Below are 15,146 nucleotides of genomic sequence, written 5' to 3' on the forward strand. Positions count from 1 at the left end.
GTTTCGGATAACTCAATTTCGGCCGTATCTTTATTATGGGGAAACAAATAGCGAAAGTGATAGTTTATAGCCGAAAATGATTTCACCCCTTTCCACTTTCACCCAAACAAACAGACCTAATGCATTGTTTGATTAATAGAATTTGTGAAAATGATAATTGTGAATGATTTACTCATTTAGGCATCCTAAATAATTAATCGATACATTAATTAATTAGTTAATTATAAAAACAACTTAACTTATTAATTAGTTAGTAAATTATTTTAGTTAGATAATTAGTTAAAAATGAAATAGATTAGTCAAAATATTAATGGTTGATCAAAATAAATATTGGTTATTGAATAAATTGATTAAAATATTAATTTTAATTAGTTAATTATTTATAAATAATAAATTAATTAATTATTTTACTATTTATTTAAGCAATAGGTAATGACTTAAATACTTTAATTAAATTAATTAATAATTTAATATTATAATTAAAATTAGATTAGATTTTAATTAATGTTGTTCCTACTTAAGGATAGGCTTTTCCAAAAAGAGTTGGAACCACTGTTCCAAAGTTATACCGGGTTATGCCAGCTTATTTCAGAAATGAAAGAATTACTATTCTCGAATATCGAAAATAGTGTTTGGGAACAAAAGAAGGAACAATGGCGTATTTCTCCTCTTATTTCCGAACCAAACACTATCAAAATCTCTAAGCCCATCAAGATAATTTTAAGACATGATTATAAAAAGGCACTTAGTTCGTAACGAAGAGAAACGTTAAGAGAACGTACAAAAGAGAAATACAAACCACGATTACTGAAAGAAAAAGAAAAAGAAATGTCATGGACAAATTACTAACAAATAGAAAAAAGAAAAAAAAAAAAAACATACAGAGACGCAAATTAAGAGGTCATGCAGATAGAAACATGACTAACATATTAAACATGATATGTTTTTATTGGTTTGATCATATACAATGAAAAATGAAAGAACCTTTTTCTAAGCTAAGCTCTTACAGGCAATAGCTCAACGAGAAGGGTAATCAATATTCATCAAGTTTTGTTTTGTTTCATTATTTTTTATGGAAATATTTGACTGAGTATATCCACAACACCTTGTTTGCCATGACTATGGATATAGATATATACATACAGCATCATACATTAACAGAAACATCTGTGACAGGACATCATAACTATATACAGAATAAGCAAAGCAAACTCTCGAACAAGGTTTAGTAGAGCCTTCGGTGGGCTTAAAAGATTTATATGCACCTTGTTGTGATTGCTGAAGTAGCTTCTGAGGTCTTGATTGCTTTCCGGGATGCAAAGGCTCTAGCAGCATCAGACAGCTTGCTTTCTTCGACCGTAATCTGATCCGGCCGAGTCGCGTTCAGAACGAAGATCTCAATAGCGTGGACGCTGACTCCGGGGCAACTGGAGACGTCGACGACCTAGAGCACTCGACCGCAGTGCTTAAGTAAAGAGAGCAGGGACGTTCCTATTAGACTTGTGCATCCTCGTAGCCTGACGTCCACCAGATTATGGCATGAGGCTAGCATGGACGCAACTTCCTTGTCGGCAAGCAATTCGTTGTGCGACAAGTCGAGCCTCTGGAGCCCTGGCATGCTCTGCCCGAGAAAAGTGAGCAGGCTGGGCTCGCGCTCGACAACATCACAGTTAACGAGTGCGAGCTCCTCGATTGCTGCCGCCACGGGCGAGCGCACGAGGGACCGGAGCCCATCCCCGGTCACCAGGCAGCAGCTTTGCAGGCGGAGGGCCGAGAGTCCCTGCATTGCCACTCCGGTCGCACTGTGGGGGCGGCGGTTAGGGTGATTATTGCCAGCGGCAATTGCGAAGAGGTGGTCATTGTGGAGGTCGAGGGCTAGGCGAAGGTCGAGGACGCGGAGGGCGGCGCTGCGCTGCTGGATGAATTGGCGAAGGGCGTCATGGCTGCCGCCGTCGTAGAGGAGGAGCATGGTGAGGGTGCGACAGTGCTCAGCAGCCTGGTGGAGGACGCGGTCGGCGATGGCGCAGCAGGTGCGGAGCTCGAGGCAGAGGAGGCCCGCCAGGCAGAGTGCGAAGGAGGAGGGCGGGCCCGTGCCGTCGTAGGCGCGCAGCTGCAGTCGGCGCAGACCACCGCACCGCCGCCACAGCCAAGAGAGTCCACTGTCTGTCGAGCGAATGCCGGACAGCGACAGGCTCTCGAGAGGCAGCACCAAAATCTCACGATCAGTATCTTCGCGATCGTCGTCGTCCTCTTCCTCTTCTTCTTCTTCGGATTCTCGTCCAGATAATTGCTTGGCGCAGGAGCAGACGAGGGAGAGGGATATTAAGCAGCGAAAGTGTTTGAGCCAGTGGAAGAAGAGGGGGAGAAGGGCAGAGATGTGGAGGAAAGTGAGGTGGCGGAGGGAGGATGAGGCAGAGAGGAGGGTGAAGGGGGAGAGAGGCGAGTCGTCGGTAGGGTGGAAGCGCAAGTGGGAGAGGCGGCGGGAGCAGGCGCCAACCACGGCGACTAGAAGGTGATCATCGAACGACAATGATGGCGTGACAGCAGGAGGAGGATGGCCGTAGTGGCCGGAAGAGACGACGGTCAGACGGGAGAGAAAAGGGTAGTAGGAGAGGATATTGGAAACCATAGCAGCTGCAGACATACTATTATTATTATTGTTGTTGTTGTTGTCAACAGTTGAAAGAGGAAAGGGAGAAGAGGGGATTCGGAGAGATAAGGAGGTAGTCGAAGAGCGGTGGAGGAAGAGCCAGCGTTTGGAGACAAGCGATACGGAGGAAGAAGAGGAAGGAGGGAGGCGGCGGAGAATCTTTTCAAGAAGCTCATCGCAGAGCACAGCATCCATCACCATCATAATCACCATCTCCTTCCTTCCCTCTCCTCTCCCCTGTCTTTCTCTGGTTGTTGGTTCGTTCTCGAAATGGGGAGAGGGCGAGGTTCGTTGCTGCTATGACTTTTTTATAAAATAATCTTCTAAAATTTTATAATTTACAAGATAATCCTATCAAATTTATATTTGGCAAATTAACACTTGAAATGCAATGAATCGTTCATAGCATTCTGAAAGACCCCAAGGTCTTTTAAAGTCGGTGAATCGTTCACCGCATTCATTAAGATGGTTAACGATTCACCGCCTTCTTCACAATTTTTTATTACACGTTGGGAATTATATATGGAAAAGAGAAAAAAAGTAAGGTTGTTAAAATTGTACGTAGATTATACGGAAAATAAATTATGGATAGATTATTATAATTTTTTCATCTCTTTTTTTCCTCTACAATTTTATGCTATTTTTGAGTATTTTGTGTCTGCAGTTTTCATTTTTTAAACAATTTCGGTTATTTGGTTTGGGATGGCTTAGTCTTGCTTAACTCTGTCCTGTCATGGGTTTACATTTTCCTGCAGAATGGTTATATTCACTTTTTATTTTTTTGATTTTTTTAAGGAGTATAAATTGTAACTCCTAGATGTAAATATGGGTTTATTTGGTTTAGGAGAAATTTTGCATTATTTTTGTGTTCAATTATTTGCTTGTTCGTTTTGTCGGTTCATGGAATGCACCTGACTGTTTATGCTGATTAGTGTGTGGAATGCAATCTTTTTGTTGATTTGTTTATGCATTCTAAGATTTTGAGTTCACGAAGTCACTGAGTTTTGCTCGTTCGAGTAGATTTACTTTATAGCTTCCACTCCTGAAAAAATGATCTTGGTTATCATTTTTAAGTTAGTTTGCTATGTCGATTTTGGTTCTTATTGATCATTTTTACATTCTATGAAAACTTCATAGCTGATAGCTTGGTTCTTATTGATCGTTTTTACATTCTATGAAAACTTCATAGCTGATAGCTTGAGTTGAAGTACCAATTACTTTTGAAAAAAAATTAATGCATTATTGGACATTATGGCTAGACTCACAAATTGTTGCTTTAGTAAAAATGCTTGTGAATCTATACCAACACACTACTTAAACTCTGCAAAATAATGCATTAATCAAAATGAACAAAGCATTTTGGGATAGGAGTGTGCTCTTGAGTTAAATTTTAGTTTGAATAAGCACAAAAATTTAGTATGAGTGCACATAGCATAAAAATTACTTCTGATTTTGAAAGCACCCTTTTACAAGTAGGCACTAATTTAAATAGTTAAAAACCTTTACAAAATATAAATAAATTGTGTGAGAATAGTTTGATTATCATATATTATGCTTTTCTTTGTGAATTGAAAAGCTTGCCTTTCTATTGTGTAACTAGAGTGCTTTGCTATTAGAGATAGTGCTGCTCTTCTATCAATACTGCATAGAATAAAAATGAAATTAATTTAAGCTCTCTCTCAATACTAATTAAAGAACATAGAAATGATCGGCGAAGGAGCTTTTCAATTCACATTTCTTGTGTTGTAATCTTTGTGATTAGAAAATAAAAGGTAAAATTTTGGAAAATATGGACTATTTNAAATTGTTGCTTTAGTAAAAATGCTTGTGAATCTATACCAACACACTACTTAAACTCTGCAAAATAATGCATTAATCAAAATGAACAAAGCATTTTGGTATAGGAGTGTGCTCTTGAATAGAATAAAAATGAAATTAATTTAAGCTCTCTCTCAATACTAATTAAAGAACATAGAAATGATCGGCGAAGGAGCTTTTAAGTGAAGATTTCTTGTGTTGTAATCTTTGTGATTAGAAAATAAAAGGTAAAATTTTGGAAAATATGGACTATTTTCTTAATAATTAGAAAAGACTTGTAGATTCTTTTAGTCATATTATATAAAAGAATTTCAAACCCCACATGATATACAATAAGAAAACTATTATGGCTGAATAATAGTGCTTGTAGGAAAATTAACCACTGTAAAATATCATATTTATAGTAGTTCCAACGGAAGAACTTTTCGGATCGTCGTATTCAGCTTACGACCTTCTGGATCTGCGATTGGACGTCGTGTCGGGATCTCTATGCTTGATCTTTGTGAAAGACTATTAGAGTCTCCACAATTGTCCTCCCCTTAAACCCCCAAAACGTAGGTGAAAATTCCAGATAGAATATAGAGAAAGAAGAAAAGAAATTTCCTTTTTTTCTAGTAAAATATTTATTAGAAAATATATATTTTAACTAATAAAAAATATATAATTTGTTCTTATCCTTAACTTACTAGGATAAATTTTGATCGACATCTCATGTGGATTGAGTTGAATTAGAATCGGCCAATGTGGACATACCACATGCAACAATCTTCCACTTGGCCACATTAGCCGATTTTCTCTTATACATTCTATCATACCCCGGGTCCACAGCGGAAACTCCAGGGCTATGTCAACAAATCCGCCGTATGTAAAAGTAATTTCTGCACATTTGAAGCATCCAACAAAATCTGTAGCAATCCTAGGAATCTACAACTATCATACAACAATTCCTAAGAGTCAACAACTAAACATGTATCAGAGTAGGATATAAAACTAAATCCACTAACTATCGTTATACAAGTAAACGTACATAGAGATTAGGATTAGAATATCTAATATATAATGTCTTTATCCTTAACTTATTAGGATAAATTCTTATTGACATCTCATGTGGATTGGATTGAATTAGAATTGGTCAATACGGACATACCATATGGTAAAGTGTTTAAGCGAGCAAAAGGAGAGGGGGAGAAGGGCGGAGATGTGGAGGGAAGTGAGGTGGCAGAGGGAGAAAGAGGTGGAGAGGAGGGTGGAGGGGGAGAAAAGCGAGTCGTCGGCAGGGTGGAAGCGCAGGTGGCAGGTGGGAGAGGCGGTGGGAGCAGGCGGCAGTCGCGACGACTAGAAGGTGATCATCGGACGACAACGATGGTGCAGCAGTAGGAGGAGGATGGCCGGCATGGCCGGAAGAGACGACAGTCAGACTAGAGAGGAAAGGGTAGTGGGAGAGGATATTAGAAACCATAGTAGCAGCAGACATACTATTATTATTATTATTATTGTTGTCGGCAGTTGAAGAAGCAAAGGGAGAAGAGGGGATTCGGAAAGATAAGGAGGTAGCCGAAGAGCGGTGGAGAAAGAGCCATCGTTTGGAGACAAGCGATACGGAGGAAGAAGAGGAAGGCGGGAGGCGGCGGAGAATCTCTTCGAGGAGCTCATCGCAGAGCACAGCATCCGTCACCATTATCATCACCATCTTCTTCCTTCCCTCTCCTCTTCCCTGTCTTCCTCTTGTTGTTGGTTCCTCCTCGAAAAGGGGAGAATGCGATGTTCATTGCTGCTAGAACCTTCTTACAAAATAACCATCTAAAATTTTATAATTTGCGAAATAACCCTATGAAATTTATATTTGGCAAATTAACTTTCGAAATGCGATGAATCGTTTACCGCATTCTAAAAGACCCCAAGGTCTTTTAAAGGAGGTGAATTGTTCACCGCATTTATTAAGACGGTTAACGATTTACCGTCTTCTTCACAATTTTTTATTACGCGTTGGGAATTATATATAGGAAAGAGAAAAAAAATGAGGTTGTTAAAATTATACATAGATTATACAAAAAATAAATTATGGATAGATTATTATGATTTTTTTTTATTGTTAGGATTATATAGATAGATTATTAGAATTTTCAGATTGTTAAAATTATATGTAGTTTGTCGGAATATTTATGTGGTTATTAGAATTATATATGGCATATATAAAGGAAAAGTAAATAAGTAAAAAACGGTGAATAGTTCACTGCTTTTGTGAAAAATTAAGAAGGCGGTGAATAATTCACCGTTTTTACGAGGATTCATCGTCTTTAAGAGAAAATTTTAATTTGTCTTCTATATGACAAAAGGAGGATTAGTTTTTTCAAATATAATTTTGGTTGGTTTATTTTGCAAGTACCAAAATTTTATAGAATTATTTTATAAAAAAATCTTACTGCTATGTTACGCGCTTCTCAAAAGTGCACGGAGAAAGAGACAAAGAGACGAAGAGAGAAGGAAAGAAGGAAAGTACCGCGGGACCCATTGCTCCTCGCCTCCTCCTTTGTCTTTGAAATATGTGGTGGTCGTAGGTTTTCGGCCACCAAAACCCGCTTAAGAAAAACCCAATCCACAACCTCTACTATTTTGACCTAGACCTAGAACCAGAAAGAGTTCTCTTATCTGTTCCTTGTTGCAACTCATCCGCGAATATACAGCGAGAGTTAGGGAGGGAGATGACGAGCGTCTCCGGCGTCGGCTACAGCCGCTCTCTGTTCCCTGCGCTCTCGACGAAGCCATCGCGCTCGCCGAGCCGCCGCGTAGCCTCCGTGATAAGAAATGCGGTCTCCGTCGAGAAGAAGAGCTTCACTCTCGACAAATCTGAGGAAATATTCAACGCTGCAAAGGTTGCATTCTCATGTCCTTTTTTATTTTTCATCTCTTTTTTCCCTCTACAATTTTATGCTATTTTTGGGTATTTTGTGTCTGCAGTTTTTATTTTTAAACAATTTCGGTTATTTGGTTTGGGATGGCTCGGTCTTGCTTAGCTCTCTCCTGTCATGGGTTTACATTTTCCTGCAGAATGGTTATATTCACTTTTTATTTTTTCAGTTTTTTTTTTTTTTTTGTTTTAAAGGAGTATCAATTGTAACTCCTAGATGTAAATATGGGTTTATGTGGTTCAGGAGAAATTTTGCATTATTTTTGTGTTCGATTATTTGCTTGCTCGTTTTGTCGGTTCATGGAATGCACCTGACTGTTTATGCTGATTAGTGTGTTGAATGCAATCTGTTTGTTGATTTGTTTATGCATTCTAAGATTTTGAGTTCAAGAAGTCACTGAGTTTTGCTCGTCCGAGTAGATTTAATTTATAGTCTCCACTCCTGAAAAGTATGATCTTGGTTATCATTTTTGAGTTAGTTTGCTATGTCGATTTTGGTTCTTATTGATTATTTTTACATTCTATGAAAACCTTATAGCTGATAGCTTGAGTCGATGAGTTGAAATACCAATTACTTTTGAAAAAGGATTAATGCATTATTAGACATTATGGCTGGACTCACAAATTGTTGCTTTAGTAAAAATGCTTGTGAATCTATACCAACACACTACTTGAACTCTGCAAAATAATGCATTAATCAAAATGAACAAAGCATTTTGGTATAGGAGTGCTCAAGTTAAATTTTAGTTTGAATAAGCATAAAAATTTAGCATGGGTGCACACAGCATAAAAATTGCTTCTGATTTTGAAAACACCCTTTTACAAGTAGGCACTAATTTTAATAGTTAAAAACCTTTACAAAATATAAATAAATTGTGTGAGAATAGCTTGATTATAAATATTATGCTTTTCTTTGTGAATTGGAAAGCTTGCTTTCTATTGTATAACTAGAGTGCTTTGTTATTAGAGATAGTGCTGCTCTTCTACCGATACTGCATAGAATAAAAATGAAATTGATCTAAGCTCTCTCTCAATACTAATTAAAGAACACAAAAATGACCGGCGAAGGAGCTTTTAAGTGAAGATTTCTTGTGTTGTAATCTTAGTGATTATGTGATATGCTATTTTGAACGTTAAAAGGTAAAACTTTGGAAAATATGGACTATTTTCTCAATGATTAGAAAAGACTTGTAGATTCTTTTAGTCATATTATATAAAAGAATTTCAAACTTCACATGATATACAATAAGAAAACTGTTGTGGCTAAATAGTAGTGCTTGTAGGAAAATTAACGATTGTAAAATATCATATTTATAGTAGTTCCAACGGAAGAACTTTTCGGATCGTCGTATTCATCTTATGACCTCCTGGATCTGCGATCGGACGTCGTGTCAGAATCTCTACGCTTAATCCTCGTGAAAGGCTATTAGAGTCTCCACAATTGCCCACCCCCAAAACCCCGGAAACGTAGGTGGAAATTTCAGATAGAATATAGAGAAAGAAGAAAGAGGATTTCCTTTTTTCCTAGTAAGATATTTATTAGAAAATATATTTTTTAACTAATAAAAAATATATAATTTGTTCTTATTCTTAACTTATTAGGATAAACCCTGATCGACATCTCATGTGGATTGAGTTGAATTAGAACTGACCAGTGTGGACATACCACATGTAGGGGTGTCAATGAGCCGAACATGAGCAAGCTGGGGTCGGCTCGTGTTCGGGCCGAACAATTTGGCCCGCTGAACATGAGCTGAATACGAGCTGACTTATGAATAAGAATTTAAAAGGATTAGAAAGAATACATATAGAAAATAAATTTGTAAGATCTTACCCGTTATTCTTTGATCTAATGGTTAAAATTTTACATATAAATGAACCATTTTATAATTGAGTTGGGCTTTATATTTAGGTTGGGCTAAACGTTAAATAATAAAAATTTGTATTATATGCATATATAATTATTAATTTATATATATAAATATAAAATATATGTATTCGAGCTGTTATCGAGCCGAACACGAGCGAGCTGACCCCAGCTTGTGTTCGGCTCGTTTATTAAACGAGCGATTCGATCTCGAGCTCATTTCGAGCCGAACACGAGCTGGCTTGCGAATAGCGAGCTGAATTGCCACCCCTAACCACATGGCAACAATCTTCCACTTGGCCACATTAGCCAATTTTCTCTTATACATTCTGTCATGCCCCGGGTCCACAGCGGAAGCTCCAGGGGTATGTCAACAAATCCGCCGCATGTACAAGAATTTTTTGCACATTTGAAGCATCCAACAAAATCTGTAGCAATCCTAGGAATCTACAACTAGCATACAACAATTCCTAGGAGTCAACAACTAAACATGTATTAGAGCAGGATATAAAACTAAATCCACTAACTATCGCTGTACAAGTAAACGTACATAGAGATTAGGATTAGAATATCTAATATATAATGTCTTTATCCTTAACTTATTAGGATAAATCCTAATTGACATCTCATGTGGATTGGATTGAATTAGAACCAGCCAATACGGACATACCACATGGCAACACTAGTGCTATGAAATTTGCATCCAGAAATTAACAATCCTTGTAAATTGTTAATTGAAAAAACTAATGCCAGAGTTAGAGACCTAGGACTGCTCAAATCATCAAATGATAAAGGATGGATATTGACCACTCACCAAGGCCTCGGGACAGTAATCACTTGTACACACTTCTAAGACAAGTGCACTCTGAAGAGCTAAGCCATCAACTATAAGTTTCCATGTTGACTAGATGATTTGATTTCCATGTTGATAAGATGATTTGAAGTTGGTTTTGAGTTCTTGGCTTAGGCTTGCCATTGTATACAGGCTTCAGTTGGGTAGGGTAGAATTTTTGTTGTTTCTGATCATTTTCTTCTTTTTCTTAAGATATTGTTACCTTGGGACAGAAATAAGATTAATGATTGGTTGGACAAGTTTGGTTCTCATCTGTCTAATAGAAGATGGCATCTTTAATGTTGATGGGTGAGAAAACAATTAGCCTATGTATGATGCTCCCACCACTATGATGTTTCTTCTATCTGAACCTGTTTATGTCTAATGGGACAACCTTAAAACAGCCTAATGTCACGGACTTCGTGATTTAGCTTGCCAAAGCCCGTGCGACGCCTGCCTTCCTACTCGAGAAGATGGGCAAACCTACCTCAGTCTTGCAAGTTCAGACATCCGCCTTCAAAGACTAAGTGCGAGAAAAAGAAAACGAGAGAGGGAGGAGGGATAGAGGTTCTGCAAAAACTAAGTACTTCACTATTTAGAAATATAAATTACAGAAAACACTCTCTTAAACTACTCTCTCTTGGCCTTAGCCAACCCTCTATTTATAGGCACAAATGAACCTAGTCCACAATAACTCACCCATTAAGCATACATTAACTCACCAACTATCACATGGTAAAGAGCCCTCATGAATGCAAGGTGATCCCAAGGGTTGCCCATGGCCCTTGGGTTTTCATTGGCAGTTTTGGAGCCATCAAGTCCGTTGGCAGTTACATGACCCTTTGTCTCCCACAATGGCTGCTGGTTTGGTGCCCCTTTAGCTGCCCATTTGGGCCAAGGACTTGGGCCAGTTTGAAAAGTCGCCAAGTCCCTGACACTAAGCTTGCTTCAATATCTGCAGCTGTAAATATATGTTGTTTCTTGCCATCACAACTTTATATTTTTGTCATTTACCTGATTGTAGGCACCTAATGGCTCGACAAATCACATTATCTCTTGTTATTCAAATTATAAGTATCTTGGTTTGAACAACTAATTAAAAAATGTTTTGTCGCCGGTCTTGATTTCAGTTGCTGCATTCTAATGTTAATAGTTTCTTTTCTAATTTAGTTCTAATGAGTTTTTTCTAAAATTTTGGCCAACGAGTGTAATTTTACTGATCTCAAAGCATCCTTTTGTTTTAGGAACTGATGCCTGGAGGTGTTAATTCACCTGTTCGTGCCTTTAAATCAGTTGGTGGCCAGCCCATCGTTTTTGACTCTGTAAAGGGATCCCGGATGTGGGATGTTGATGGTAATGAATACATTGATTATGTTGGTTCCTGGGGTCCTGCTATCATTGGTCATGCTGATGATAAGGTGAACTTCATATCTTAGTTGAGATATTTACTTAACTGACGTTGCAAATTTCATATATATCCTTGTTCAACCTGAAAGCCTTGTTTGGAGGTCGGAATTAGTTATCTGGTGATATCCTACTTGCTGTAAGGATTTTTTTTTTCTATGATTGGAAGCTAAGAGTGTGGTTAAATATTCTGAATGGAAATAGCATATTTTGCCTTCAAGTCATTTTTTGGAATTAGATAACTAGATAAATTATCTCATGGGTAAAATATGCTATCCTACTAAATTATGAATGCTAAGGCTTTTCAAGGGGAAAAAATCAAACTCCTACCTTCAATTACACAAGAAAAACTCCATACTGAGTAAGTTATCATCCAACATCCAAACAAGGCTAATTTTGCATATTCCATTGCAAAGGTTGTTTTTCTGGCGTATAAATTTGCCTTTGTAAAGGATGGTTTTGATAATACAAAACAAACATTCCTATGAATTTGGATGACTTCTCGATCTCCGCTAAGGATATATACTGAAGACATGAAAATATGACTTTTTTTTTCTCTTCTTTAACTTTACGTAGTAAGAATATTTAAACAAACAAATACACGAATTTCTAGCTACAACCTTTTGAAGATCTGATAGTTTTTATGAGACTCATGTCATATAGGAAATGCTTTAAACCTAATGAGTATTCTCCTATTTGTCTATTTCTCTTCATCTTTTTTTGTCCATACCTAATGTTTCTTTTTTTCTTTTGCCTTTTCAAACAGGCCTGACATTTCATTGTATAGGGCAACTGTGATGGTGTTATAGCAAGGAATAAAACGTGTTTGTTTGTGGTTTTTTTTGCTTTAGTTGTATAATGTTGAGGATTGACAGTATATTATGCATAAGCAATGAGTTTAAATTAAAAAATTGCTTGCACTAGATTTGTAGGACTACTAAGTGTTACATATTATCATGTGACTTCAGGGCAGTTAAAATTGTAGATCAGATTGGCCTTCAAATTAAGTGAACCAAGGACGGCATGATTGATTGGGTTGTGACAAGTTAATACACCATATAACATAAAGAAAGGCATGTTAACTTGAACAGACTATTCAGTCATAAACATACTTGTGCAGATAATGCGATTGTCTAATGATAATCAAATATGTTTCATGAACATTTGGTACAACCTACATTAAGAAAAATGAATAGATTTCGATCTAAAAATGCTAAAGACAAGATAATCTCAATCCTCTATGATGTCGTTACAATCTTTTAATGGTACATCTTCTGGAATTTTTGGAACCTAATAATAGTAGGAGCACAAGTTCAATCCGCTTTTCATACTTGTATTAATAAACCCAATTATTCAGAGAATATGCTCTTTTTACATTTTTCAGGATCCCTTCAGTACTAAGATGATAAGCAAAATCTATTGATGTTAAATATTTTATTTCCAGAAGCTTTTCTTTTTGAGATTATGGAATCTTCTTAATTTGCTTTGCATCTTTTAGTGTTATGTGTAAGCAAATTAAATTGTTATTATTTGTTGTTCCCAAATGTGTTGGTGGAAATATGAGAAACACAATGAATTGTTTGTTATTTTTGCCACTGATCAAAACCTTGTAAAATGAACTATGCTCAAGAACACTTCATTTTGGTAAATGCATTACTGTGCCATTTTGGATCAATTGGATTCTGAACTGAAATTAATTCCTGATACAACATGGTATTAACTAACTGTTGGGAAACATTATCATGACTCATCATATTTGTAATGACAGGTGAATGCTGCCCTAATTGAAACACTGAAGAAAGGCACCAGCTTCGGTGCCCCATGCGTGCTGGAGAATGTGCTTGCGGAAATGGTGATCTCAGCTGTGCCAAGTGTTGAGATGGTTCGCTTCGTTAACTCTGGAACTGAGGCCTGTATGGGGGCACTCCGCCTTGCCCGTGCCTTCACTGGACGGCAGAAGGTCATCAAATTTGAGGGATGCTACCACGGCCACGCTGACTCCTTCCTTGTCAAGGCCGGCAGTGGCGTTGCAACCCTCGGCCTTCCCGACTCCCCTGGCGTGCCCAAAGGGGCCACCTCTGACACCCTAACCTCTCCGTACAATGACCTTGAAACTATCAAGAATCTGTTTAATACCCATAAGGGCGATATAGCAGCTGTTATCCTCGAACCGGTTGTTGGGAATGCTGGGTTCATCACACCAAAACCTGAGTTTCTAAATTCTCTTCGCAAAATTACAAAAGAAAATGGTGCTCTTTTGATATTTGATGAGGTGATGACTGGATTTCGTTTGGCTTACGGCGGGGCCCAAGAGTATTTTGGGATAATTCCTGATTTGACCACAATGGGGAAAATCATAGGAGGTGGTCTTCCAGTTGGTGCTTATGGCGGGAGGAGAGACATAATGGAGAAGGTAGCGCCAGCCGGGCCGATGTACCAGGCCGGGACTCTTAGTGGGAATCCCTTAGCGATGACGGCAGGAATTCACACCCTTAAGCGTTTGATGGAGCCTGGTTGCTATGATTACTTGGATAATATTACTGGTGATCTCGTTAATGGAATTTTGGATGCTGGTAAGCGCGGGGGACATGAAATGTGCGGCGGGCATATAAGAGGAATGTTCGGGTTCTTCTTCACTGGTGGTCCAGTTCACAATTTTGCGGATGCCAAGAAGAGTGATACTTCAAAGTTCGCGAGGTTTCATCGTGGAATGTTGGAGGAGGGTGTCTATCTTGCTCCTTCGCAGTTTGAGGCAGGATTTACGAGCTTAGCACACTCTTCTAAAGATATTGAGCAAACAGTTGAGGCTGCTGAAAGAGTGCTTCAGAGGATATAGCATGAGAGTTTTTAAATAGCTTTTCTCCATCACCATTTTCTGTTTTTTCCTACCTTGTAGCTGATTTTGTATGCTTGAGAGTTTTATGGTTCTTATGAAATGGTTTGACCCATAGGAATGGAACTTTAGGATCTTTCCTTATGTTGAGGGCTGGTGTATCTGTTGTAAGTTTGTTATGCACAAAATATTAAAATGTTAGGGTGTCTTTGGTTCAAAGTCGAAATTAAAATTGGAATCGGAATAAAAATAAGCTGGAATCGAAATTTGAATGACTCATTATTTCATTTTATTTGGCTAGTCACTTGAATCGGAATCGGAATGAACTTTTTTTTTTTTTTTTTTTGAGAAATAGGTAGCAAGCTACCTGCTTCATTCATTAAGCAAAATGAATTTAGCATACATACTAGAAGTAGCTAGGGCGTCCGAACCGAGCCAGCAAAACAAGAGAAAACAATAAAACTAGGTTAGACATAGCAAACAAGGGAAAACAAAATAAACATAGGAAAAAACGGATGGCAGAGCACGGGAGGGTTCAAAGGGCATCGTTCCAGGCTCTGATCAAAGAAGCGACACGTTCGAGAGCTCGGGAAGCATTAAGAGGCACGTCGGGGAAGCATTAAGAGGCACGTCGCAGAAGCAAATGCCGTTTTGCTTCGTCCATATGACCGACCAGATTGCCGCCAACTGGATTAAACTTTTCGATCTCGTTACGACATCGGGATTGTCGGAGATCTGTGTCCATAGCCGTCGTACATCCCCCACATTCGAATCAGCCGCCACTAAGGCTCCTGCTTTAATTCGAAGGCATCTGACAAAGATACAGTCGTGGAA

The 15,146-nt window shown here is 38.2% G+C and overlaps 2 protein-coding genes across 2 annotated transcripts; one reads left to right on the top strand and one right to left on the bottom strand.

Moving 5' to 3' along the window:
- Positions 1,256-2,845, bottom strand: LOC109718501. The gene is given in 1 exon segment (XM_020244753.1): positions 1,256-2,845. A coding segment is annotated over 1 exon segment (1,590 nt).
- LOC109718358 (glutamate-1-semialdehyde 2,1-aminomutase, chloroplastic-like) lies at positions 7,039-14,587 on the top strand. The gene is made up of 3 exons (XM_020244553.1): positions 7,039-7,341; positions 11,320-11,493; positions 13,248-14,587. The coding sequence occupies exons 1-3, from the start codon at positions 7,171-7,173 to the stop codon at positions 14,313-14,315; spliced, it is 1,413 nt and encodes a 470-aa protein (XP_020100142.1). The 5' UTR covers positions 7,039-7,170; the 3' UTR covers positions 14,316-14,587.

Source organism: Ananas comosus, linkage group 12, assembly GCF_001540865.1.
Source record: "Ananas comosus cultivar F153 linkage group 12, ASM154086v1, whole genome shotgun sequence".
Taxonomy (NCBI): domain Eukaryota; kingdom Viridiplantae; phylum Streptophyta; class Magnoliopsida; order Poales; family Bromeliaceae; genus Ananas; species Ananas comosus.

What these genes read in the sequence shown, in the direction of transcription:
- LOC109718358 (XM_020244553.1), top strand. Translation starts at nt 7,171, where the DNA reads ATGACGAGCGTCTCCGGCGTCGGCTACAGCCGCTCTCTGTTCCCTGCG. An exon ending in AAATATTCAACGCTGCAAAG is followed by an intron (nt 7,342 to 11,319) that starts GTTGCATTCTCA and finishes CTTTTGTTTTAG; the next exon opens with GAACTGATGCCTGGAGGTGT. An exon ending in TTGGTCATGCTGATGATAAG is followed by an intron (nt 11,494 to 13,247) that starts GTGAACTTCATA and finishes TTGTAATGACAG; the next exon opens with GTGAATGCTGCCCTAATTGA.